Source organism: Xenopus tropicalis, chromosome 3 (genome assembly GCF_000004195.4).
Source record: "Xenopus tropicalis strain Nigerian chromosome 3, UCB_Xtro_10.0, whole genome shotgun sequence".
NCBI classification, from domain to species: domain Eukaryota; kingdom Metazoa; phylum Chordata; class Amphibia; order Anura; family Pipidae; genus Xenopus; species Xenopus tropicalis.
The window spans coordinates 112,353,297-112,380,227 of NC_030679.2; the positions used below are offsets into that span (position 1 = coordinate 112,353,297).

At 39.6% G+C, this 26,931-nt stretch overlaps 1 protein-coding gene across 2 annotated transcripts; it reads right to left on the reverse strand.

Annotated features, from left to right (window-relative positions):
* Nucleotides 1-583: 583 nt before the first annotated feature.
* On the reverse strand, nucleotides 584-26,884 carry fam174b (family with sequence similarity 174 member B). Of its 2 annotated transcripts, none has more exons than XM_002933308.5 (3): nucleotides 26,256-26,884; nucleotides 6,862-6,999; nucleotides 584-3,110 (listed from the first exon to the last, which is right to left on the reverse strand). In XM_002933308.5, exons 1-3 carry the CDS (start codon nucleotides 26,528-26,530, stop codon nucleotides 3,104-3,106), a joined length of 420 nt encoding a protein of 139 aa, XP_002933354.3. In that variant the 5' UTR covers nucleotides 26,531-26,884; the 3' UTR covers nucleotides 584-3,103. The 2 variants fall into 2 exon arrangements, with proteins under 2 accessions (XP_002933354.3, XP_004912715.2); XM_004912658.4 differs by having other exon boundaries at nucleotides 590-3,107; nucleotides 26,256-26,883.
* Between the last annotated feature and the right edge of the window lie 47 nt (nucleotides 26,885-26,931).

The following is a 26,931-nucleotide window of genomic DNA, read 5'->3' on the forward strand; positions in this document are numbered from 1 at the left end:
ATTCAGCATCAGCCGCAGGGGGAAAAGGTATTACCGCAGTTTGCAATATAGCTAAACTATATTAAATGGGTATGTGATCCCTTATCCAGAAACCCTAGCTTCAAATTATGGAAAGGTCATCTCCCACAGACACCAAATAATAAATGTTTTTAATTATTCCTTTTTCTCTGTAATAATAAAACAGTGCCTTGTACTTAATGGTAACTAAGCTGCATGAATCCATATTGGTGGCCAAACTAGACAGGCTATGGTGATTCCAAATTACAGAAACGGTAAACTCCAGATCCCAAGCCATCTGGATAATAGATTCCATACTTGTACAAGGTCCCCCTATGCAGGTGGTACCAGGGAGCACTTTTAAAATGGAATGCTTATTAAAAACACACTTGCCTGGCTTTGCTGAAGCCATAGAGCTAGGCAGTATTTCATAGGATGATGGTGGTAACCCTTTTCATAGTTCTAGCTGCATATTTGTCTGTAAATAAGGCATTATTTAGTTGGTCCAGTTTAGTGGCTATACTTTATTTTCCTTTTTCAAAGTATATCAGTGTTTGTATGTTGGGCTGATGATTATATTCCCATATTTATGTACCAGGGAGACTGGTTGGATTGTCATTTGGGCAGGTTTAAAAATGTCATCTGCTGGCATACCATGTTGGCCTGTTCATGATGCACTGGCAGATGAGGAAATAAAGGGGAACCACAGGCCAATTAGTTAGTTAACTTACTGAGATCGGCCAGGGAAGGGTCACTTTAGTTGGATGGAGTTCTACAACTTGACGTTTCATGCCTACATACAGTAGCAATTTGTATCTGAGCTATATTTCCCCTTTACAAATAGCAGACATTTAATGGATGGAGATTTTGCCTGGGGCACTAAGGTTTGCAGATGAATATGGAGCCACCTGTGTTGTGCATTACAGCCCACCCACTAGAAAGCGGAACAGGCCCAACTCCTGCAGGCAATAATCCAGAGGAGTAAAGGAAGGAACTCTCTGCTCCCGTAAGCACAATGCCTTGGATAACAACCCAGTTCTATAAACAGATTTTTCCACAGGGAAGGACAGTATCTGTTATATGGAAGAGAGCACACAAACTGTCAGCTTCTAAGGCTGAGCCAATTAATCTTCCTGTCCCTTGGGTTGCTCAGATGGCTAGTGCCTGGAAATCAAATTTTACTGCTAAAATATCACTGCTGTATTTAATGGGGTATGTTTGGTCATATTTTCATTTAAAAGGTTTATTTAAAGATGCATCTATGGGAAAAGTGCAAATGTCCAAAGTGAGTGATATTCTGCGGGCTTTAACAAGACCAATTGGAATATTTATTACAGTATATAAGCCAACATCACTGGTGATGTTGCCCATAGCAACCAATCAGCAATGAGAACTGAACGTTCGTGGTTGATATGGGCAACATCACCTGTGATGTTGCCTTACACACTTTAATAAATATGCCCCCCAAGAGTTTATCTATACAGCAAGGCTGCTGAACACCACTACCTATATCTGGTCATTGCTTTATGTGCAACAGTATGCAGTGGGATAGGAATATTGACCATATACCAGACTATATACCAAAGCAGGGTTGCAGACTGCAGCACAGCTCTGCACACTGGGCTTTCCCATATACTTCCCTATTACAGATTGTTGCAAAGCAGACCACACTAGCCTTTCAAAACTGTAAAACACTAGAATGACAGATGTTGAAATATAGTATCAGCAAGTTAGACTTGTAGGTCAACAATGCAGGGACCGGACTTTCAACTAGACAGCAAGGAAAGGTTTTCAGGGTCAAATTCAACATTGGTTACACCAAAGGATAAATTGTGAAATAATTTTAATACAGACCCATACTGAGGGTGAAGTAAGGTCACAATCTTCTTTGTATAACCAACTGAGGAACCTATCAAAGTTTGTATCAAATCTATTGTCAATTCATCCCAGCTTATGCCCCCACAAAAAGTAAGGGATTCTATATGTTTTTACATATAACAAATTAGGATCTGGCTCACAGATCTGAAAAGTGAGCAGGGCCCAGGGAAAATGGGAGCTAAGCATTCCCAACACACCAAAGTATTTGAAAAAACACATAAGCTTTTTGCCCCCCCCCCCCCCCATAAAAAATTCTACAATCAAGAGAATGTCCAGCAGCCCCTCTGAGACAAACCTAGTGGTTCCTGGAAAATAACAAATGTCTAAGCCACGTTCTAGATCCTTTTTGCACAAAGGCTTCTCTTTCTCAGTATACCGTAGGTGCATACAGGATACCTAGGCACATTTCTCAAAACTATACTAGTTACAGTATATTCTCCTTTCATCAAAAGCTAATTTTTTCAGGAAAGTGCATTATTATTATTGTATTCACCATCAAATAATTGCAACATCAACTTCCATCCCACATCACCTTGTGAATATAAAACCAGAGAAAACCTTAATTTATATACACAGTAAAACAAATGATGATGAAGCGGTCTGATAATAAGAAAAAAAAAAGCGGATTGAGATTCACCAACAGGTTAATCCATGTAAAAACTTTCAATTTGCGTGTTCTATTTTCGGAGGAATTTTTTAATTGGTGAGCTTGTGTCATCTGGATGTTATCTTCGTGAGTTTGTTTAGCCAATGTTAAGGATTTAAGTCACAGCAGATGACTGTAGACCATGGTGTGGGAGGCTTAATTAATTATTACATGAAAGGGGAGAAAAAAAAAAAAACGAACTGATTGAAGTTTTACCTGAAGGCTTATTGATTTTGTTTTACAAAGTGGACGGTTTCCTGTAATTAAAGTAGTCACGTAATGTCTTTACACAAGCCGCAATCCCTCCTTGGCATGTGAAAAAATAAAAGTCTGAAATAGGGATTCTTTCGGAGGCTCATAATTCTCTCTTTTGACTGTGAAGGCCTCAGGGCTTTTATTACGATAAACCAATAGGTGCTGGATGCAGATTATGCTATCTTGTTTCTTGGCACACCATGCTGCACGTAGATATGAGTTGTTTGGTATTTCGTCTTTGGAGATGAGAAAAGAATACTCCACTTCAGATATTTGGCTTCAGTGTCATTTTTTTTATTTTTGGCGACCAGGTGTAAGAAGATCCATTTACCTGCTAGGCAAAAAGGTATTTAATTAAATTAAGAATTTTAATAGGAGTTTCATTTATAATTCATTGTGGTATTGTACGGAACCAAAATTAGAAAAAAGTTGTCTCTGTCCAAATATTTATGGACCTAACTGTATAAGCACTCAATAGTAAAACACCCAAGTCCAGCTATGACTCCTACAGTTACACTGAGTAGGAGAAATAATAGCTTATCTGAAAGCAGTTTTATTGTGTAGCACTGGCTTTTTTTTTTTTTGAAAACTCAGGATCAGGCAAAATGACCAGAGATGTCGGCCTTCACACCAATATTACAACTAAAAAAAAAAATTAAAAAATTAAATTTCTTGGTTCAAGAACATTTTAAATGGTAGGATGATTTTCAATATACACAGTGCATGTCTATGTAGATTCTCATTCATCCACGTCATGACAGTATCTAGTAAAATTAAGTCTAAAACAACTGGCCTTTTTTTCTTGAAAATGTTTCACCACTCATCCGAGTGGCTTCTTCAGTTCAAATGACTGGTAGGGAATTCCCCAGCATTTAAACCCTTGAAGGATTAACACCTGCATCAATGAGAATCATAGTACCATTGTGACTGGATCATACCTTCTTACACCTGTCAGTTTCATGCCAACACCTAACTGGATAAGTTCAAAGGAACCATTATGATTGGATGCTCAAGGGTTTAAATGCCAGGGAATTCCCTACGAGTCTTTTGAAATGAAGAAGCCACTCGGTTGAGTGGTGAAACGTTTTCAAAGAAAAAAATCGGAAAAGTCCAGTTGTTTTAGACTTAATTCTACTAGATACACAGTGTAATTTACTAATAAAACAACACCATAAAATCATGACAGACTCCCTTTAATAAAATAATTTTTAGTTTAGTTCATCAAGAAATTGATTTAATGCCAATTCTGTGTTGTTCTTTACCTTACTAGTGGGAAAAACATTTCATAATAGCTATCTTTTCAGAACTAGCCTTTAAGAAAGAAATATAGTCAAATATCTGGATGTATATGCCCAAGTTGTGTGGCCACTGCAGATACTAGTCTGCAGGCTATGTCTATCAAAGCCAGCAAAAATTGGTTATAGGCCTAACTCGGTTGTAAAAAAAATTAAAAAGTCTTTATTTTCACATGAAGGAAAACAATGTTTCAAGCAGTATTTGGCATCTTTATCAAAGCCAGCACCTCAATCTCCTACCAAATTTAGGCAAAGGCTTTGAACCAAGAATTCCACAATCTTCTTAGACTTCCCAGACCACCACTCACTACAAAGGCTATAATAATACTAAATAAACACAATTTAACACTATTATAGACTATGTGGTGCTAAGTAACTGCCATTAAACCAAAATGAATGGTAAGTTTGGGAGTTCCTTTGTTCAAATATCTGCCTATTAAATGAACACAGTTTACTCAAGGTTGGTAAGCACCCCTGCTTGCTGTGACAGAGCTGCAAATGGAGATTTCAACGAAGGAGTTGGGGCCTAAGATAGATAAAGAAAAAATCACCAATAAATACAGATACCAGCAACAGACTACTGTGATATAAGCGGCCTATCTTTGTATATGATGCTTAGGAGGTATATTTATCAAATACAGGTTTTATGAACCAAAAGAATGGTGAATTGTTTATGGATAAACACTGTATTCTTATTTCTGTAACTATACCTTCAGGGCATTTCTACCTTTCTCCCCAGCGGTGTACAAACATATTTTTAATCTGTTGGACAACTCAGAAGCCATAATTGATATGTACTATTTTGGGACTATGGGGGTTAATGAGCCTCTGAATTATTTCAGCAAAGCATACACTGGTCTATAAATGTATTGTATTGTATACATTCAATAAATCAAGCGTCTCTGGAACATATTAAGTTTCATTGTTTAAACTATTTTATGTGCTTTAAATAACACATACAAAGCCTGACTTAAAAACTACCTGCCAGGAGCGCAGAGGGAGACAAAACCACTTAAACACCTCACACAGTATAGTCTTGCAAATATATCTCAATAAAGTTTCCTTTTCTCAGTGTTATTCAAGGCAAGTACAGGTATAGGACCCATTATCCAGAATGCTCGGGACCAAGGGCATTCCGGATAAGGGGTCTTTCCGTAATTTGGATCTCAATACCTTAAGTCTACTAAAAAATCAATAAAACATTAATTAAACCCAATAGGATTGTTTTGCATCCAATAAGGATTATTTATATCTTAGTTGGGATCAGTTACAAGGTACTGTTTTATTTCTACATAGAAAAAGGAAATCAATTTTAAAATTCTGAATTATTTGATTAAAATGGAGTCTATGGGAGACGGGCTTTCCGTAATTCGGAGCTTTCTGGATAACGGGTTTCCGGATAAGGGGTCCGATACCTGTACTACTCTCTCTCTTGACATGTTCGTCCCTGTGGTCCAAAAAGATGCCTTGTTGCACGTGAAGGCCTGGTTACATGATAGCATCATGTTATTCCTTGCAGTTTACATATAAATATATAGGGATAACAGAGCAATCCCTTCAGATTTTGGGCACTTTTATTTACTAGAGGTACCCATTTATAACATGTGAATTTTCCTTACAAGCACAATTAAAATCTAACTAGGACTCACTGTGCCATACAGAATTAGTAGCTCTATACAAGATGAAACAAAAAAAGAAAAATAAACTGCTAGTACCAAGTGTATGTGCTGGTAGGTAAAAAAGATATAAGGCTTAATTTAATATAATGAGAAAAACAACTTTCAGGTGAATTGCAGACTTCAATGGTGTTTTCATTAAATAAACCATGAGATAAGCTCCTCTCATTAAACTGCATCTTGCTGATAATATGCTAAACACTGCTTTACTCAGCTCTTTGAGCGTGCCTCTTAAAATGGAATAAGCAGTGCCTGTTTCATTCTGTTAGATGTGCCTGTGATTACAGGAAATGAATACTTTAATAAAGGTGGATATGTTATTTTATATACTACAGAATGACTGTGTTTGTCTGAAGAGTAAGTAATATGAAAATTAGCTCTTAACTACCTGCAGCCATTTGTTAAAGTTGAACTTTTTGAGAATAACCTGAATGAGAGAATATATATACTAGACCTGGCTGGAATGCAGTTGCAGCAGAAACTTGCATCTGATACAGACATTGCCAAGCTTGTACTGTCACTACAACTAAACCAGCTACTAATATGTACAGGTATGGGACCTGTTATCCAGAATGCTCGGGACCTGGAGTTTTCTGGATAAGGGATCTTTCCATAATTTGGATCTCCATAACTTAAGTGTGCTAAAAATCATTTAAATACTGAATAAACCCAATAGGCTTGTTTTGTCTCCAAAAATGATTAATTATATCTTAGTTGGGATCAAATACAAGGTACTGTTTTATTATTACAGAGAAAAAGGGAATCATTTTTAAAAATTAGAATTATTTGCTTATAATGGAGTCAATGGGAGATGGCCAAAATTCACAACTTTCTGGATAACGGTTTTCCGGATAAGGGATCCCATACCTGTGCTACTTTTGGTACCATACTTAACACTATATAGAAAGTTTCTCAGTGGTCTATACCTCTTCTGTCATGTGAAACATCAGGTGTTCCACTATTAAAATTCATAGAGCAATGGAACAAAATATAGAAGCTTCCCCCCTAGAACAAAAGCTCTATATAATATGATAGTCCCTCTTTAAGAAATAGGATTTGAGGAATCCAGGCAAAATTACAATGTTAAGGACTATAAACGAAGGCTGCACAGTACCTGTATCTGTATTTTATGTCAAATACTGTTGCATCTTCATCCTCATAGTTGTCATCATTTAGAGGTGCCATTTCTACCCGTTCAGCAGGAGTCGTAATTATGTCATATTTCCGAGTCTTTCGTATTCTTTTTCCAGACCTATAGGGTGGGGAGGAAAAAAGTATTTGTTATGTAAAGATTGCAAAAAGAACTGCAAAACAAGAATCATATTTATGAAGCATGCATATGCATTGACATAATTGATATAATTGATTGTGCCTGATCCCCACTATTGGGGTATCACATTTGTGGTTCTGGTTTTCACATATCTGTATAAGACTGAAACATCAACCAAAACCTTAACCAATTGTTTTATGGTGAATTCCAGAGTGTATGTATATATTTACCGTCTAACTATTTGCTTCTTCTAAAAGGCACACAGTTTTTTACATATGATTGTTAACATGCGCCTTCTATCTGTCAAACAAGACAGAAGACAGAAAACAAAATAAATTCAAATGAAGATGTCAATTTACTTTATTGATCTCACACTTATAAGGGGATAAGCATACAACTGATCAATACAACGCCGACATTGGCAGTTCTTTTAAGTCAAAGCCAGTTAGAGAAACCATTCCTTAAGGTGACCATACATGACAATATCTGTGCGTGTATGGCTCGCTTTACCTATACAGGAAAAGCCATTTTCAATTTAGGAATGCTCATATGGAGAGCAGCAAAAATAATGCAGGAGGCTCTGTTGGCAGATACATAAACACCTTTCAAAGGGCTGGGGAATTTCTCAGAACAGCAGGATATCCAAGATTACATGAAATGACTTAAAAACAAATTCAAGGAAAAATCTAACTGCAGGCTTGGAATTTTTTCTCCTATAGTACAACATTTCAAGATATTTAATGGGGGCCATCTGTCTCATTCTAGAGCTAACACTACAACAAAGATTGCAAAGGGCATAGAGTCAAAATCTCTATATAGAAGTTATATCAACAGCTGCAATGTTATTGTTTTGATATGTTTGATAAACTTACATTTTAATTTAATCTCATTGTTCTTGCATGTAACATTCTTAACAGCAAGCCTCTGCAGAGGACCAGGAACAAAAAGAACCCTTGTAAAAGAACATTAAATATTGGCAGGAGAAAGTTTTTACTACACCCTCCCAAACTGGGCAAATAAGGTGCTTTATGGGTCACTATGCCAAGAATATAGTCGCTTTAGGGCCTGCAGCTCCATCTACTGACATTATGAACTGATCCAACCAGAACGACAGAGGTCTCAGGCACCTTATAACTGTGCTGAGAAAGACTAGCTATGTTTTACAAAGCTTAAGTCATGGAGAAAGAGACACAGGTATAAGACCTATTATCCAGACTGTTAGGGAGTGGGACATTTCCGTAATCTGGATCTCTATAATTTAAGGCTGGTAAAAATTATTTAAGCATTAATTAAACCCAATAGAATTTGCCTTTAATAAGGATTACTTATATCTTAGTTGGGATCAAGTACAAGGTACAGTTTTACCAATACAGAGAAAAAGGAAATCATTTTTAAAAAATGTAATTTAATTAAAATGGCCATCCCATAATTCTGAGCTTTCTGGATAATGGGTTTTGTGGATAATGGATCCCGTACCTGTATAAAAGGTATTTAAAGGTTTTCTTCCCTCCACCTAAAAGATTTCAGTTTGTTTTTCAATTGAGTGGTACATTTTATAGGTCACATTAAAGGTGGAAAAAGTTCTGAAATGATTTATCTTTGTCTCATTTTTGTACAGCACAGGAACCTGACATTTTATCAGGGGTGTGTAGACTTTTTATATCCACTGTATACTACCACAGACATGAAGGCCCAACCATGGCACAGCAGTGACATCCATTTTATATTACTCTAAGGAAACAAAGTCCTCTCTCAAGTGGAACTAATGCATACAGTGGAAAGGATTTGGTAGGAAGAAATAATCTGGTATAACTAAAATAAAAATATTACACTGCATAACCTGGAAGAAACATCAATAAATTGTGCAACAGAAAAAGCTCATAAAAAGGTTTTTATTTGTTTACTAGCCTGTAAGGATGGGAAGATCAAGCTTCACAGAACGGAGTATATAAAAAAAAAAAAAAAAGTGCAGGTTTGGTGCCTTTTTCCAGCTAGTTCAAATGATGTCATAAACATGCCTGACTATTTAAGCAAGTGTTAGGTAGTCACTGCGCCAGGGTAAATCACCTCATAAAAACATTCCTCTGGGGTAAATGGATTAAATATTATGGACCCTGTTCGTGACAGTCTGTTGTCCATCTCCCCGACTAGAAAAACAGCAAGAAATGTAAAACTTCTGAGGCACACGTCATGAACGCCGGAAATCAGCTTGGGCCAAATTTCAAAGGCAGAAGTCTTAAGTTTGCCTTGGCCCTTTTAACAGGAAAATCATGCTTAAAAAAAAAAAAAACCTAACATATAACCGTGGGATTCATATGCACAAGACATAAAAATACACTATCTGTGACCGTTTCAACCCTGAATGAAAATCTCAATGAGTTATTTGTGGAATACCACAAGCTTTAGGCAGTCCAACTTTACGGCTACTGCTCTTTTATTCAGTTTATATGTTGGTAAAAATCCCAGTAAAAAGCAACCGTAATTCCAAGTCGTAACACAGCAAAACATGGAAAAGTCCAATGGCAGGGTTGAATGCCTACACAATGACCAGTAGATGTATCTTCATCAGGGACTGAACTACAATTCTCAACAATACCAACAACCAGCTTTTGTTGGGTGCTGGGTAACTGTGTTCAGCGGAAGCTGGAGGACCACAGGTTGGACATCCATGATTATATAACTTGATAACTGCTAGACTTTGTGTAAGTGCACACCAGAGATGATATTCTAAATCGATTACTGCATGGTTCAAAGAATTACAGCCTTCATGATAAAGTTAATTTCCATACTGAACCTTGCCACAGCCTAGATTCAGGAAGTCTATAATGTAACCAGTCAGTCTACGCCAACAAGCATTCATGCAAAGAAAGAGCCCACATACATATTTATGAATATCAACATCCATTAAAGATGTCTTAAAATACATATTACTTGCTTTCTGAACAAAAAATATGTTGTCACTGCATATTAGGATAGAGCACATCATTTTTATACCATCAATATACAGCTGGAGTGAGTGTGCATTATAGGAAAGTTTCAGATGCAGTGTAAAATTATAGGGTCACTCTTTAGGTAAAACGGATCTTTAAGGAGAAGGTAAGGTTTTTTTTTTTTTTTTTACACAGGGTGAAAAAAAGCTGAGTCAGCAGCTCATCGCTCTGGGAATGGGGCCCTCAGACAGGCCTGTCCGACCAATATCTGAATTTCATCAAGGTGGGCATATCAGGGAAAGATCCATTCATTTGGCGACAGGGGGACACCAGGAAATCCTTGTAGGCCCTGCCGACCCAATCCCTGACTTTTGGCCGCTCTCCCCCCCCCATCAGGTGCAAATATAAATAAAAGAACGCAGGGGGGTGAACAGCGGGTGGAGGCAGCTCTGACTTAACAGCTAGACAGGGTCCCCAGTGTGGCAGTCCTGGTGGCCCCAGACACCCCAATACAATACTGTTTGGTGACCTCATCAAATGAGCCTCATCTTTCCGTGTATGGCTAGCTTCAGGCTCAAATAGTGAATCAATCCCCTACCTATAACTTATAACACTGAATGGATTCTGAAACATGGAGTCCCTCTCCTTTCCCACAAAAATCAGTGCACCATGCACTATGGAAAGTTGAGGGACTTCAAGTCCCAGAATTCACCACTTCACAATGGAACAAAGCGAGTGAAAGGGTTGCATTACACTGTGACCCAAAAAACTTCCCCAGGGCCAGGGAACTACAGAAGTACTACCATACTTGTCTCTTCACAAACACCTGCCATCCCAATGCAAATATCACATAGGGAGAAAGGAGCTGGACTATTGTTTTTCACCATTAACTAATCATTCCAACAGAAAATATAAATTATGAAATAGGAACGTCAGAATACTTCCGGAAAATTATGACCAGTTCCTCAAGGCAAAGCATTTTTTATTATATACATAAGAACCCCTTATGTTAACATGTGCAATCCCTATGACAGACGTAAACACATCTTGTTTTTATTAGCAGCAAACTGAACCTGAATTGATGTTTATGACATGCCTTCCAAGCAGCAGGGGAGAAAGGAGCCTCTGTTAAAACTTCAGGGTGTTTTGTTCAAGTCCTAACCATAGAAAACTTTTCATGGCAATCTGTTAAAGCATCATGCGCCAGCAGGCACACACACATATACATAAATATACGCTCACATGTAAAAATAAAGATTCTAGGGACAGTATTCTATTGTGCCAGTTATGCCTTGAGACTATTTTAAGCATCAGATGAATTGGCATGTGTTGCTTGTACTCCCCCAACCAGGTCTTGAAAAAGTGTTTTTACTTCTTCCCTCATTTCCTACTACATTTCCTACAAAACAAACTTTATGCTGACTGCCAGCTATATTCTGGAATGCCTGCCAGGAAAGCATTGAAATTCACTGCTTAAAGGAATGCCACCCCATTCTGTGCTGAGGCCAACTAAAGAACAAAATCAAGCATAGGGTGAATTACCACTGTTTTCAGAGAAGCTTCACTAAGGTGAAATAAGTCTTACAAAGAGCACACAGAATGCACAACCATTACTGCTGTTCTCCTGTATCCCAAGCTACACAGGTATTTATAAATGAGTTAGAGTTATAATGAATAATGCAAAGACTGTTTAAGGGCTTCAACCTTCCTGTTCTAAACCAGTTGCAGTCAATATTTCCATGTACTAGGTTTAAAATATAAAAGGATGAGATAACATATGGTCATCTACACTCAATTTTCTATAAAGTTCTCTTTCATTTCAGTCTTGAATCCACCCCATAGGTATAAGGAATTAAATACTTCACATAAATGGAACCAATAATATCTGTAAAACATAACATGTTGATAAATGCTTTCTCTGAAGGTCAAAACAGACAAGGAAGCAAGTAAAGTAGAAAAAAAGTTCCTGCCACAGTCCACTAGAGGGAAACCTCTCAACTTTCTATTCACTTGTATAAGATTTTTTTGGGGCATCGATATATATACTGACCCATACAGGCCAGCACACAAGGGGGCAAAAGCTAGAAATATTAGTTCAGCTGAATATAATGGACCCTTCAGTTTAAACCAGTGGTACATGTTCCTCTGGCACATTGTTTACACCATGGGCCACTTTTACCTAAGTTGCAGCTTCTACAATGACAATAACCTGTATGTAATTATTAATTTAGTCTAAACTAAAAAAATGTTTGTTTTTTTTTTAAATATAATCATGCGCCAAAAAATTAAAAGGAACGTGAGTAGCAGTAGTAGTCTGGATGACTTTCACTTCATTCTCAGGTTAAGCAACAGTTGATATTTCTCAATGGTGGTATTATAAAATTAAATAGTCCACCTATTTTTAATTCTCATGGTCAGACTTGCATCATTCCACAAATTCTCCTCATATGTAAAATAATAACTGCAGTTGCCGTACCACAACCAGAATGCTTAACCCCCAGAGCTTTAATGCTTCCCTCTGAGTGCTCTCCAGTATAAACAAAAACCAGTCGGATGTTGCACTGACATAACAAGGCCAATCCACAGTCAAGTAAACTTGATAAACTGGTCAAACCCCAAAATGTGTTGAGTACCGTATATACTCGAGTATAAGCAGAGTTTTTCAGAACCAAAAATGTGCTAAAAAAGTCAGGCTCGGCTTATACTCGAGTCTCACCTGCAAAAGCCAGTGCCGGCGATCGTCCCAGCCCCTGTACACTTCCTGCTTCTGCCAGGCCCTCTAATAGTGCGCTCTTCAGCGCGCCTGGGCGGAAGTGATGTCACGCGCCCCCCCCTCTCCTTCACTTTGCCGATAGTCCACTTGTAAAATGAGAGTCCTGTGCGAGCAGAGGTACTGCGCTGTGTGCACAGAGGAACTCGATAAGGTGGTGTTTGTGAATAAACTGGCTCCTTTTATAAGCCTCCCTTTGCAATCTTTGTGTCAGACACCTAAAGAACTTTACATATGAACGAACGTGGTATACACGCAGGGACCTGGCACGGTATCGCATACATAGATCCTAATTATAGTTAATCAAAATTGATTGAAGTTAAACTTATGTGTATTTAACTTCAATCAATCAATAATTACCTATAATTAGCAGGTACCGTAAGTACAGTATTTACCAGTATTAGCAATACTGATCAAGTGTATCCATATCATGTGATCAGCATTGCCAATACAGGTGAATATTGTTAATTATTATTAATTACTTAATTTAAAATTGAACACATTGTTGATACCAATCAAGTTGAGTATTGAAACTTAGCAGTAGCTGCTTCATTTCCCATCCTAGGCTTATACTCAAGTCAATACGTTTTTACAGTTTTCTTAGGTAAAATTAGGTACCTCGGCTTATATTCGGATCGGCTTATACTCGAGTATATACGGTATGTTGGCACAATAAAACCAAATAAAGTATCTGCACAAGTCTGTTTTGTCATGTCTTTTTTGAGAAGTGGCTGGAAATAGAGAGTAACGCCTGGGTACAAGCAGGGTATGATGGCCAGCTTGGATTGGTTTGATGTGACATTAACTGCCACATTCAAGCTGCAATATACTGCAGACATGGACCACATGTTGTTCACCAAAGCTAGCAACAGAATAATGTATCAAATGATATAAGTATCTTCAGTGTGACCCAGATTACATTTGGCAAGAGGCACAATCCACTAAAGGTCTTGTAAAGTAACTTTTCCTTTCATTTAGTATTTTAATAATTTAAGAAGCTAAACCGCAGTTGCCCATAGAAACCATTCAGCTCATAGCTTTCATTCTCTAACTGATAGACACATCCAATCTGCTATTGGTTACTATGGGCAACTTTACCTGTGCTATTGAGCACCAATGTTCGTAAATGATCCCTATATAGACAGCAGTGATAAAAGTACCCCTTGCATGTAATGAGATTAACAGGGTCTGGGACGCAAAGGTTCAATCAATGTATAGAACAGCACATACAGAAACTGAATATTATCCAGTATATCCGACTTTGAAATAGGACACACAGGTCTGCATAGTTAAAGAAAACACATTTTAAATCTAAAGCCAAGATTAACATTACACTAACCTTGCTCAGAGTGCACTGCTAAGCACATTTGTAATTTACTATAATATTCTATTTTTTAGATGTTGTAAAAAGGGTTTCAGCTGTGCCGGCAGCCTAATGGTTGACTGAATCTGCCGACAGAATCTCCAATGAAATGTCACTCTGCATACTGCTCTCTCTGTGCTCTTGGGACTAGAGCTGGAGGGAAACGGCTGCTTTTCTTTAGTACAGCTACTCAATTTCTCTGCTCACAATCTATTGGGGTCTATCTAAATCCCATGTACTGGGTAAAAGTGCTATGATTTAATGAAATTAAATCTTTATAAACCCAAGGAAAATATAAAGCTAACAGGAATGATGAATGCTAGCGTCAGAAAAGAAGGTCCAGCTTCTCCATTAGCAATGATGATACATACAGTGGTGTGAAAAACTATTTGCCCCCTTCCTGATTTCTTATTCTTTTGCATGTTTGTCACACTTAAATGTTTCTGCTCATCAAACACATTTAACTATTAGTCAAAGATAACACAAGTGAACACAAAATGCAGTTTTTAAATGAGGGTTTTTATTATTTAGGGAGAAAAAAAATCCAAACCTACATGGCCCTGTGTGAAAAAGTAATTGCCCCCTGAACCTAATAACTGGTTGGGCCACCCTTAGCAGCAATAACTGCAATCAAGCGTTTGCGATAACTTGCAACGAGTCTTTTACAGCGCTCTGGAGGAATTTTGCCCCACTCATCTTTGTAGAATTGTTGTAATTCAGCGTTATTTGAGGGTTTTCTAGCATGAACCGCCTTTTTAAGGTCATGCCACAACATCTCAATAGGATTCAGGTCAGGACTTTGACTAGGCCACTCCAAAGTCTTCATTTTGTTTTTCTTCAGCCATTCAGAGGTGGATTTGCTGGTGTGTTTTGGGTCATTGTCCTGCTGCAGCACCCAAGATCGCTTCAGCTTGAGTTGACGAACAGATGGCCGGACATTCTCCTACAGGATTTTTTGGTAGACAGTAGAATTCATGGTTCCATCTATCACAGCAAGCCTTCCAGGTCCTGAAGCAGCAAAACAACCCCAGACCATCACACTACCACCACCATATTTTACTGTTGGTATGATGTTCTTTTTCTGAAATGCTGTGTTACTTTTACGCCAGATGTAACGGGACACGCACCTTCCAAAAAGTTCAACTTTTGTCTCGTCGGTCCACAAGGTATTTTCTCAAAAGTCTTGGCAATCATTGAGATGTTTTTTAGCAAAATTGAGACGAGCCATAATGTTCTTTTTGCTTAAAAGTGGTTTGCGCCTTGGAAATCTGCCATGCAGGCCGTTTTTGCCCAGTCTCTTTCTTATGGTGGAGTCGTGAACACTGACCTTAATTGAGGCAAGTGAGGCCTGCAGTTCTTTAGATGTTGTCCTGGGGTCTTTTGTGGCCTCTCGGATGAGTTGTCTCTGCGCTCTTGGGGTAATTTTGGTCGGCCGGCCACTCCTGGGAAGGTTCACCACTGTTCCATGTTTTTGCCATTTGTGGATAATGGCTCTCACTGTGGTTCGCTGGAGTCCCAAAGCTTTAGAAATGGCTTTATAACCTTTACCAGACTGATAGATCTCAATTACTTTTGTTCTCATTTGTTCCTGAATTTCTTTGGATCTTGGCATGATGTCTAGCTTTTGAGGTGCTTTTGGTCTAGTTCTCTGTGTCAGGTAGCTCCTATTTAAGTGATTTCTTGATTGAAACAGGTGTGGCAGTAATCAGGCCTGGAGGTGACTACACAAATTGATATTGAAATTGAAAATTGAAATTGATAAACCACAGTTAAGTTATTTTTTAGCAAGGGGGCAATCACTTTTTCACACAGGGCCATGTAGATTTGGAGGTTTTTTTCTCCCTTAATAACGTAAACCTTCATTTTAAAACTGCATTTTGTGTTCACTTGTGTTATCTTTGACTAATAGTTAAATGTGTTTGATGATCAGAAACATTTTGTGTGACAAACATGCAAAAGAATAAGAAATCAGGAAGGGGGCAAATAGTTTTTCACACCACTGTAGCACACTGTCATGCTTTTTGATAAGTGATTTCATTAAAAATCAGACTGACCTATCTTCCAAATATACTAAAAAAGAAAATAAGGTCCAAGTTATCAGAGGATAGACACTTTCAAAGCAGTAAAATTCCTTTATGAAACAATATTCCCATACCTCCAAGCCTATGTACATACCTTAAAGCTTGCAGGCCACTGCCTTGCTAATCTATGGGCATTATAAGGGCGAATGAGCTGCATTTGCTGATGCCCCATGAGCTAGCTGAACTTTAATAACATTTAATCTGAGATTACTGTTCCTATTCTGCCTCTTCCCCAGGACTGTCTGAATAACAATTGGACTGCAATGTATTTTATGTGGTGATTTGAAAAAAAAGATTTGAGTATTTATACATGCAATGTTTAATCTGATACCTTGGTCATGTTCTATTAAGTGGTTGGGGTTATACCAGTGTAATGAGCACAAATGAAGGCATTTTTATATTTATCCTTAAATTGATAATTATTGAAGTTCAGCTAGCTCACGGGCCATCAACAAATGCAGCTTATTTGTCCTTATACCATTTGCCTTCAATGTTTAAATGTCCAAAGGTTAGCTAGCCAGTGGCCTGCAAGCTTTTGGTCTGCGCATAGAAGGTACAGGCAAGATGTTTCATTCAGATCTTACACTGTTGTCACCAGTAGAGTTAATGAGCACAAATAAAGGAATTTTACCACCTTTGAATTGTGATTTGAGTGCCCATGTTTTTTTCTGTTTTCAATATTTTAGAGGGAACAGCTAACCGCTGCTTTTACAGCTTATATTGAGTGACCTGTGCCAACAGTGCCATTTAATTTAATAACTTCCAACATGGTGACTACGTGGGCCCAATTTACCAGGGTTATGAAAAGTGCAGAAAATGTTACTGAATATAAATTGGTTTTCTATTGTTCTGATGACCAGAGCTGAGGCATGCTTTCTACACACATTAAACAGAAAATACTCATCAATACAATATAAATAAGACTTAGGCATGATTATCATAGGCAAAAGAGGAAGATGCACGTAGTAAATCAGGGGATTATCAGAGGAAGCCCTGCAAATACTGAGAGACAAAACGTAGCAATAAGAGCTTGCCAATAAAAGATATGTCAGGGTAAGTTCTGTTTAGACTTGGGCTGTATAATAAGTGGAGAGCTTCCAAATAATTCCTGGTACCCCATTCCTGCATCTATGCTCCTAAACCCCTCTGTGGGTTTAGTTCTGTAGGTTTAGCTAGTAAGAAAGTATTGATGTGTTTAACTTAAGCTGGCAAAGCAAACCTAGTTTAGTACGATTTTCGGACCGTGAGTGGGCTCAGAATCATCATCTCGATAATTTTCACACCATGGCGCTAGGCTAGGTTAGAAAATTTTGGTCTGAAAAAATCTGCACATGTATTGTGTATCGCGCAATATCCTTGGGGGTCCTACAATGGAAGTCACTTTCGCACGATTGGTGTCTGCCAACTATTTCAGGTTCAGAACATTCTCTGATTTGCATTTTTAGGGTGTTATCCTACAATTTGAGTCTGAATGTTATTTTTAGATCATTGCATTTAAGGGCTCTGGCACACGGGGCGATTAGTCGCCCGCGACAAATCTCCCTTGTCACGGGCGACTAATCTCCCCGAGTTGCCATGACCCGCCATCCCGCCGGCGACTTACATGTTCGCCGGTGGGATGGCGGGTCATGACAACTCGAACATGGAGTTTTGTCGCGGGCGACTAATTTCCCTGTGTGCCAGAGCCCTAAATGTACAACCGATATCCGAACGATCTTCGGAAAATCTGAATGTGTATTGGCAGCTTTAAAGGTGGCCACACGTGGCAATTTTCGATCTTCGTGCCGATGGTCACACGAAAGATCGTTCAATCCGCCACTAACGTTCAGGGCTGAAACAGCAGAGGAGGAGGAAGAAACAATGGGATTTCTACCTCCTTCTGCCGATTCAGTCCTGAAGGCAGATTTTGCTCAGGCGCCCGATCAAAATCTTTTAACCCGCCCGATCGGTGAGTCGACCGATAACAGCAGCCTCCTGCGATATCGGTCGACTCGCCAACTTGCCATACACACACGAATATCATACAAAACAAGGTTTCATACGATATTATCGGTGCGTGTATGGCCAGCTTTAGAAAGCAGCAAGCATCAGATCAAAGATTCACTATTCAGCACAGTGTGTGTCATATCCAATAATCAAAATGAACATCTGACTTCAGGGTAAACAAACTCTCCCCCCTCCATATACTCTGTTAGCAAATCAGCCCAGCTGATAGGGAAGCCCATCACCTAAAACTAAAGGGTCACAAATGAACCAGTCCAGCAAGGATGTTTAAGGATTTTGCACAAAAGGGGACAATTTGAGGCCAAATGATGGCATTACATTACATTACATGTGCTTTTTGCACAAGCACTGCCCCGCTAGAAAGGAGGACCAAGCTGTCATTGGCAGAACAGGAAGGCTGGCATGGGGCTCCCAGACACTGGCACCTGCATAGTGGCTCTATTCCATAAATCTAATTAAACCCCAAGTCCCTACAGGGCTTTAGTTTTCTTGTATACAACATATCATGCTAAATAGCACTGCAGTTTTCACGAGGTCCGCAATGTGAAAAAAGCTCACTGGAAATTCTTAGTGTAAGTGCTGATAAATATGTTCATAACATTTAGGTTGTACAGTAGTTCAGGCTGAAACTAACCCACACGGGAGCTCAATAAACCCATTCTGAGGTCAAACTGCAATCTAAAATTTGCTGCTGCCTTGGCAAACCCCTTAACTTTGCTGGGTTCATAATTTAATTAGCGGTGGCAGTGGGACCTTGGGAATCCCAATACAAACAGCACTATGATTAAATCCTGAAATGACAATGGTGGAGAATTAAACTTTGCTGCTACGAGGCCATCTGCTGAATTAATCCAGCATGTGTTTAGATAAGAAACTTGTAATGAAAGGGGGGGGGGGGGGCTGCAAAATCAGGAGGGGCTCATTCCTGAGGCTCTGCTGTTGTCCTTTGCTTTAAGTAATCCATGATGTTGCTGTGTAGATCAAATCTATACAAGATGCTGGAGAGGGGCCTCCTGGACTCTGACGTCACAACAATTACAAATTGTCTTGAAGGAAAGCGCAGCAATAAATAAAGCGGTTCCTCTCACATAAACTTGGCCGTCTTGCACAATATGCTTGCCATGCTACAGAAACCAAACCGGAATCATCAACAGAACAATTATATATATATATTTTTTAGCAATTGCAGACCTGGCATAGGAAAAGCATGTGAAGCCAAAGGGGGGGGAAGAAAGGCTTCAATAAGTTATGTGCGTCTGTTTGGTATTAAAGGAAATCTATTAAAAGGGATACAAAGGCTAAAATAGGCGATGCTCTTAAACGAAAGCACATGTTTCAGAACGACTGTCCAACATGCGTGAACCCAGCTGCGGAACAGCAACAATTTCCCAGCATGCAAAGGATTAGACAGCCTTGTTTTAAACAGAGAGAGAGGGACACTTCCCATAGCATAAAATAACTGACACACTTGCACTACTCTTATTGCCGTGCCCAGATTTAAATGAAAAACAGCAGCATACAGCACCACATGATTTCCTCCAGTCTGTACTATTTAAAGAACATACTGTCATAAAAAAAGCATTAGATTAGATTTGAATTTTCACAGAATAAAACACTAATATACCTACAGTATTTTCTGGCATTAGTGTTGGCTTAGTACTTTCTGCTCCAGCCCCTAGCTATTACTGCTACTCCTGTGGAAAATGGTAAGAGAATGTCAGCAACTGAAACATTTAGTAGCTGAGCCTTTGGGATACCACATCTAACATTTGTGGAAAGCTCACAGTGACTGGCACAAAGTATGGAGACAAAAGGAATCAACTTCTATCAACCTATCACAAATCAACAAATGCCAACTTAAAGTCAGTCCTCGCGGTCTATAATTCTTCCGCCCTTTACACGGTGCCTTCCCCTATAAGGTTCTGGGGGATTTATAAGTGGGCACATATCATAGATGGGTTCCAAAGGAATCACAAACCAATCACTTTAATAGAACTGCAATGGTGACGATGGTATTCTTGTTCTTCCCAACAGGTATCATGTCAACCCATCTAGAGAAGAAATTGCTGTGTTTCCCCGCTAAAGCTAATGATGGCAGGTCTTTTACAAGAAAAAGAGTAAGAGCAAGAAAATGTGTTCAATTCTTACTTGTGTTCTAAAGCCAGTAGCTAGAATCACACCCTTGCCATCTGTCACTTGTAAATGCAGATGGGCAATATTCCACTAACAGTGACATTACCAAGGTATTTTAAAGCTGTTACTTTTCAAATAAACACTGCATCACAAAACTCTGCAAAGCCTGGTGTGAATGCAATTTTAGCCTTAGAAAGCAAATAAGGGCAATGTAGTACAGAAACCATTGTGGTTACACGTTCAAGCATCCTAGAAAGATGGTGGGCATAAAGCAAGCTCTGTCAGCACAAACCCAATTGTAGGCCCCTTGAGAGAATATAACAGGCTCTTACATGCAACATGAGCAGCAAAAGGAAAGATCCATCCTAGGGGGGCATGACACAGCATATGATGACATATCCCTTTTCTGCTTTAAGTCTGACGCTCAGGGTTGTTGCTGAAGTCTATGGAAAATGCCACAGTCAAAAAAGGCATTTCCTATTGACATAACACATTCTTACATTCTGTACCTTCCTGCTTTATGGTCCATGGAAAAGAAATGCTACTCTTAATAGGGTGTGCAATCCCCTTTAGAAGAAAAAGTTCAGGTCTGTGGGGCTGGCTCATTAAGTGGCTTAACAAGAAAAAGGGGTTCCTGTCTAAATTTGAGGTGATTGGTTATTTCCTATTCTGGACACTATCTACTACCTACTGTAGGGTCATTAATTCAACAGAACTATATATGTGGAAAACAGTCTTTGGCTAACACAGAAATTGAGTAAACAGGTAAAGACATGAACACCTCAAAAATCTAAAATGCCCCACTTCAGGATGATATAACAAAAGACCCAGAAAGGATCTATCCGATTCAAGATTGGAATTGTCAATATGGTGCATAATCACCTAAAAACAGGCAGACTTGTTCTTGGCTTGATTTTTCCATGTGGCTACAGGTCAAGGAAAGGAAATACAAATAACTGGCAGAAGCACAAACACACAATTTTCCTTTTGAATTGAACAGGCAGAAGTTATTCTTTCCATTCATATTCAAAACTGTAACTAACTGTAACATACATAAACTCAGTTACATTACCTAAAGTGCAGATGCCACAGCTGGCAGCTTCAGCATACAGAACTGTGGTGTAAATGGGTTAATCTCCTGTTTCACTCTGTTACAAATAACACTCAAGCAAATCAACTAAACCAGGGTATATGAGCTCTTAAAAGGCAGTTTATGGAAAACAACTAAACCACCTGGATGGCAAGGATGCCGTGATGCAGCCTGCAACTGGAACATTTCAGAGGGATGTAACATTAAAATGATAACGCTGGTGAACAATTAAATGTATGCACTAGCCTTAATCAAGTGTCAAGGGACATTAGAGGGCTGTAGGGTAAGTGATACCTTTTACTGGCTAACTAGGTAGACTAAAAAAATGTGAGCTTTCTGGACAACTTAGGACCCTGCTTCAGGCATGGTATACCATGCCTGAAGCAGGGACCTAAGTAGTCCCAAAAACTCACATTTTTAATCTACTTAGTTAGCCAATAAAGTTATCACCTACTCTATCATTCCTGGTTTTGTTCTATGGCTAAGACGATACTACGCTCTGCTACTACATCTCCAGGTACACTGATTTAACTTTCCAGTGGTTTGTATTTTTTTTTGCTTAACAGAAGGGAAGCCATATACTTAATTTCCCAGGGTGCCACAGCCATGTGACCTGTGCTCTGATAAACTTCAGTCACACTTTACTGCTGAGCTGCAAGTTGGAGTGATATCACCCCCCTCCCAGCAGCCGATCAGCAGAACAATGGGAAGGTAGCAAGATAGCAGCTACCAGTAGATATCAGAATAGCGCTCAATAGTAAGAATTTCAAGTCCAACTTGGGACTCCTCTAGTTACATGGGTGTAAGAGAGGTAATAAGAGTCTTATGTGTAGCTCTGGCTCTTTCTGAAAGCTCAGACTCAGGCACAATGCACTGAGATGGCGCACACCAATATTACAACTAAAAAAAAAAATACATTTGTTGGTTCAAGAATAACATTTTAAATGATAGAGTGAATTATATATGTAAAGAGTGTAATTTAGAAATAAAAAGTATACCATAAGAGTCATGACAGTATCCCTTTAAGTTGCTGTAGATATTTCTCCATACAATCAAGCAGCAACTCTACTACCTAAGGGCTCTGGTACACGGGGAGATTAGTCGCCCGCGGCAAAACTCCCTGCTCGCGGGCGACTAATCTCCCCGAGTTGCCTTCCCTCTGCCATCCCACCGGCGAACATGTAAGTCGCCGGTGGGATGGCAGACGCGGCGGCGCGATTTCGCCTCGCCGCGTCTGCCATCCCACCGGCGACTTACATGTTCGCCGGTGGGATGGCAGAGGGAAGGCAACTCGGGGAGATTAGTCGCCCTCGAGCAGGGAGTTTTGCCGCGGGCGACTAATCTCCCCGTGTACCAGAGCCCTAAGGAGGTTCTCCTTTGCAAGTCAAAGGAATTTTTAGGTCCTGTGGTTTTAAAAAGGTGTCTGTAACCCTTTATGTGCTTGAAATACTTTATCATGGATGCTTGTTAATGCTACATGATTGCCAGAGTAGATACCCAACCTGAACAACATCTGCTAGCAATGCTTGGCAGCCTTAAAAAGATACAATCTTTCAGTAAGTAAGTGAATTTTCAAGTCTTTAGGCTGCACAGCACACCAGTAATCCAGTTAATGAACACACACCAAGAATGCAATTCTAAAATGACAATTATACTAATTCCTGTTTTTGTTTACATACTTCTGTTGGAGGCCACGCACACTGGCGTACAGCTGCAGACCTGTCTTATACAATATGCCCACTGAATTCACCCACTGACTTTAACACACTCAATCAGTGGCCGCATACTGGAGGTATGCCTCTTACTTTGGTGGACAGTCCATTCATTTACCAACACTGAGCAAATCTGAACCATAGGACCCTATGAGTGATTAGCTTGGCAGCAAGAATAATAAAAAGGAAAGTGGGCTTGGGTTCAATGGGTTAAAAAAAAAAAAACTCTCTAATGGGTTATCTTATTCAAGGGACCTGCAAAACAGGTTTTGGTTAAAAAAGGAAAATGTATCAACAGATCTAAATTGTTGCCAGATTTTTTTTTTTAACTATAACTATGACTGTGGTCTACAGTATGTTCCATATAGGGGGAGTGACCATATTAAAGCTGTGCATGGGGGTTCAGGGGACATTTTCCTAGCATATGTAAATTTAGTGTCTAAGTTGTTATGTCTGCATTTAGTAGATAGACCCTTGAGGAATAAATGTAGTTCCCTTTTAAGTGCCCTGCGATTTGCAATAAATCAGTAGACATAACTACAGGTCTACTCTTTTACAAGTTCCATCTGATGGGTGACTGTAATAAATTTAAGACATACACAATGGCATTCCAGGGAACCTGGTTTTAAGATTTCCTTCTTATTGGAATTATTTTGCCATTGTGTTCTGCAGTTCTTCCCATGATAAACTGGAAGATGAACAGGAAGGGGCTGTTCAGGTAAGGGGCAAAGTCAAAAAGTATACTAGCAGCCATAAACATAACTAAACTAAACTAAAATGTTCTATTGTCTCTAGCACAGCTAACAAGCACTTACATTTCTGCAAATATACAAACAAAATAGTTTGTAAAAAAGTCTCGCCAGCACACCTTAATTCACTGGGGGATGCCAAAATATTGGACACCCCCCTGTCCAACCACCTGACTTTCCAAGGCATTCCTTTTGTATGCTTAAGATTTTCACAGTCTAAGCCCACATTAGGGATACCCTGGGAATTTGTTTCTAATGAAGAGAGATGGCTGTTCTTAGAAGTTTTTCAACTGTTCTTTATTTATTTATTTTTTATCATTTTTGAGTTATTTCTTCTGACTCTTTACAGCTTTCAAAATGGGGTCACTTAGCCAAAAACTATTGCTCTTTGAGGCTACTATTTCCTTGCTATTGCTACTATTTATTACTTATTTTTCTTTTCAGATACATTTATACTCCAACTTCTCATTCAAACCACCACCTGTGTTTGCTAGGGTAACTTGAAGCATACAGCTGCTAAAATCCTGTAGAAACTGGAGAGCTGCTGAATATAAAGCTAAAATAGTTTAAAAACCACAAATAATAAAACATTAAGACCAAATGCAAATTGCTTCAGAATAGCACTCTTCATACTAAAAGATAATTCACCAGTGGTGTCTATAATATCATATCACATTGGCACCCCACCCCCAGTCAATTAATGTTTCCTTGGTATTAATAAAAAATCCAAAGATCCTAAACAAGTATGTCTTACTTTATTCTGACTTTTTCTTTGTTTAAAAAGAAAAACAAACAATCAAAGCCATAAATGGTAACCGCCACTATTTGTGCCAAGAAGCAAAGACATATAGATATAAAGGAGACCAGGAAATATACCAGGATGCACCAGGAAAAACAAAATGCAACTGCACGCCCCCTCTTAGCACACACACCTCCGGCTGTAATGATCCAAAGCACAATATATTTTTATAAAATTATATGTGATATTGCATCATCATTATCATGACATCATCTTACAGGCGATTGCTTGCAAAGGACTTTCTGTAGAATTGGTTCTACACAGAGATCCAAACAGTTCTTGCTTATGTTAATTTGACACTCCATATGTTACATTATTTCCCCACCAGCTAACTCATGGGCAAAACATACCAGGATCTGCAGGCCACAATACCTACAGCAAAGATAGCCACTGCATACATTACACAACTCAAGCATTACTAAAACATAGTTCCAGCACTGGCTTTGAAAATTAATTTTATCACTCAATAAAAGATTTACAGTAGTTATGCAAGTGACTGAGGCTGACTGCACGCCCTGACTTGCTTTACTGGAAACTCGACTTAATCAACTAAATGCTCAGCCACAATCAGAAATGGCTGTAAATGAGTAGAGCCTTAGGCACACTGCACTGTTCACTACAGCTCATTATGGCTTATTTTGCTTTCACAGCAGACTACTGAATTGGTCTTGGTACTTGCCCCTTCTGCACGTGCTAAAATCTCCACTTAAATATATCACATTTGCAACAACAACTACCCCAACAGACATGCATAAGGTACAAGTAAGCAGTGACAGTCAGTGGGTGAAGTGTACACCCTAAAAGTAGCCATATACTAGAAAAGTATTCCAGGATGCAAGCTGCAGGGACCAGGACACACTCCTACCTGGATTGTATGTGTTAAAAAAAGAGGTGTCAGCTCAAAGATAGATAATAAAAAATGGTCATTCTAAAGCAGTGATCCCCAACCAGTGGCTCGGGGGCAACATGTTGCTCCCCAACCCCTTGGGTGTTGCTCTCAGTGCCCCCAAACCTGGTAGTTATTTTTGAATTCCTGACTTGGGGGCAAGTTTTGGTTGAATAATAACAAGATTTACTACCAAATAAAGCCCCCTGTAAGCTGATATTGTGCATAGAGGCTGCCTAATAGCCAATCTTAGCCCTTATTTGGCACCTCCATGAACCTCTATGATGCTTGTGTTGCTCTCCAAGTCTTTTTACATTTGACTGTGGCTCACGAGTAAGAAAGGTTGGGGATCACTGTTCTAAAGCAACAATCCAATACATTCAACAGTTATGTGCAAATGTAATAGCTACTAAAAGCAGTAACTTGCTGGCTAATTTTATCCTCTGCATTACTGGTTCTGACTCCTGACTTGCAGCTGATTAACAGACCTGGAGGAGACCTGATTTTTGCAGCAATTACAAGAGGGATGTAGAGAAAGGGATGAACAAACACTGCTTACAATTGCAATTACAAGTAACTGTAAAGCCATACAGCACATTGAACTGTTGTACTTAGCAAAGTTGCTTGGAATGATAATCCCCAAGTTTTTTGGGTAGAGACCACCTGTAAGGAATAGGCTGTGGAAGTAGCATGGCAGGCTTGGTATGGGGGAGACGGGTACCTGAAGATCTTGATGACCAGGCACACGATGAGGAAGGTGCTCAGGCCGCACACGAAGATGAAGACGTTCTTGATGGTGGGCATGTACCTCTCTATGACATTAAAGCGGGACACCTTAGCGGTGGAGTTATCCCGGGGTGCGGGGATTTCCGCGGTGCTGTTGCGCACATTGGTAGCGGCGGTGGAATGTTCCATTTCTCGCTTCTCCACGGGGATCCCGAGGGCTGGATTATATAAGAGCAGGCAGGCAAGCACGGAGAGCAGCAGGACCTTCATGGTGAGCCCGCTGAGGTGCCCGCTCTGGGCTGCAAGTTGTGTGTATGGATCCCTGCGTGTGGCTGCTGCTGCTGCTTCCTCCAGCAGGTGGGGGGAGGCTCCTGACCCCAATCAGGACAGAGGGGGGATTCTGTGCCTGTGCGAGTAGAGGGGTCGGCAGCTGCCACTGCTTCTCTCTCAGCTCCCTCTCCCCTCGCAGCTCCCGCTGTTCCCTGTGTTTGCCCAGCGCAGGAAATGGGATCTGGAACCCGGAAGAGTTTTTACACCACGTTGCAGTGAATCATTTGATAGAGAGGGGCACAGGCAGCCACATGTGGGAGGGCTGAGCAGGCAATTGCCACTCATAGGAAAGGCGCCTATTGGATCCCTGCTGGTTTGGGGCTAATGAGGAGCTGTCACAC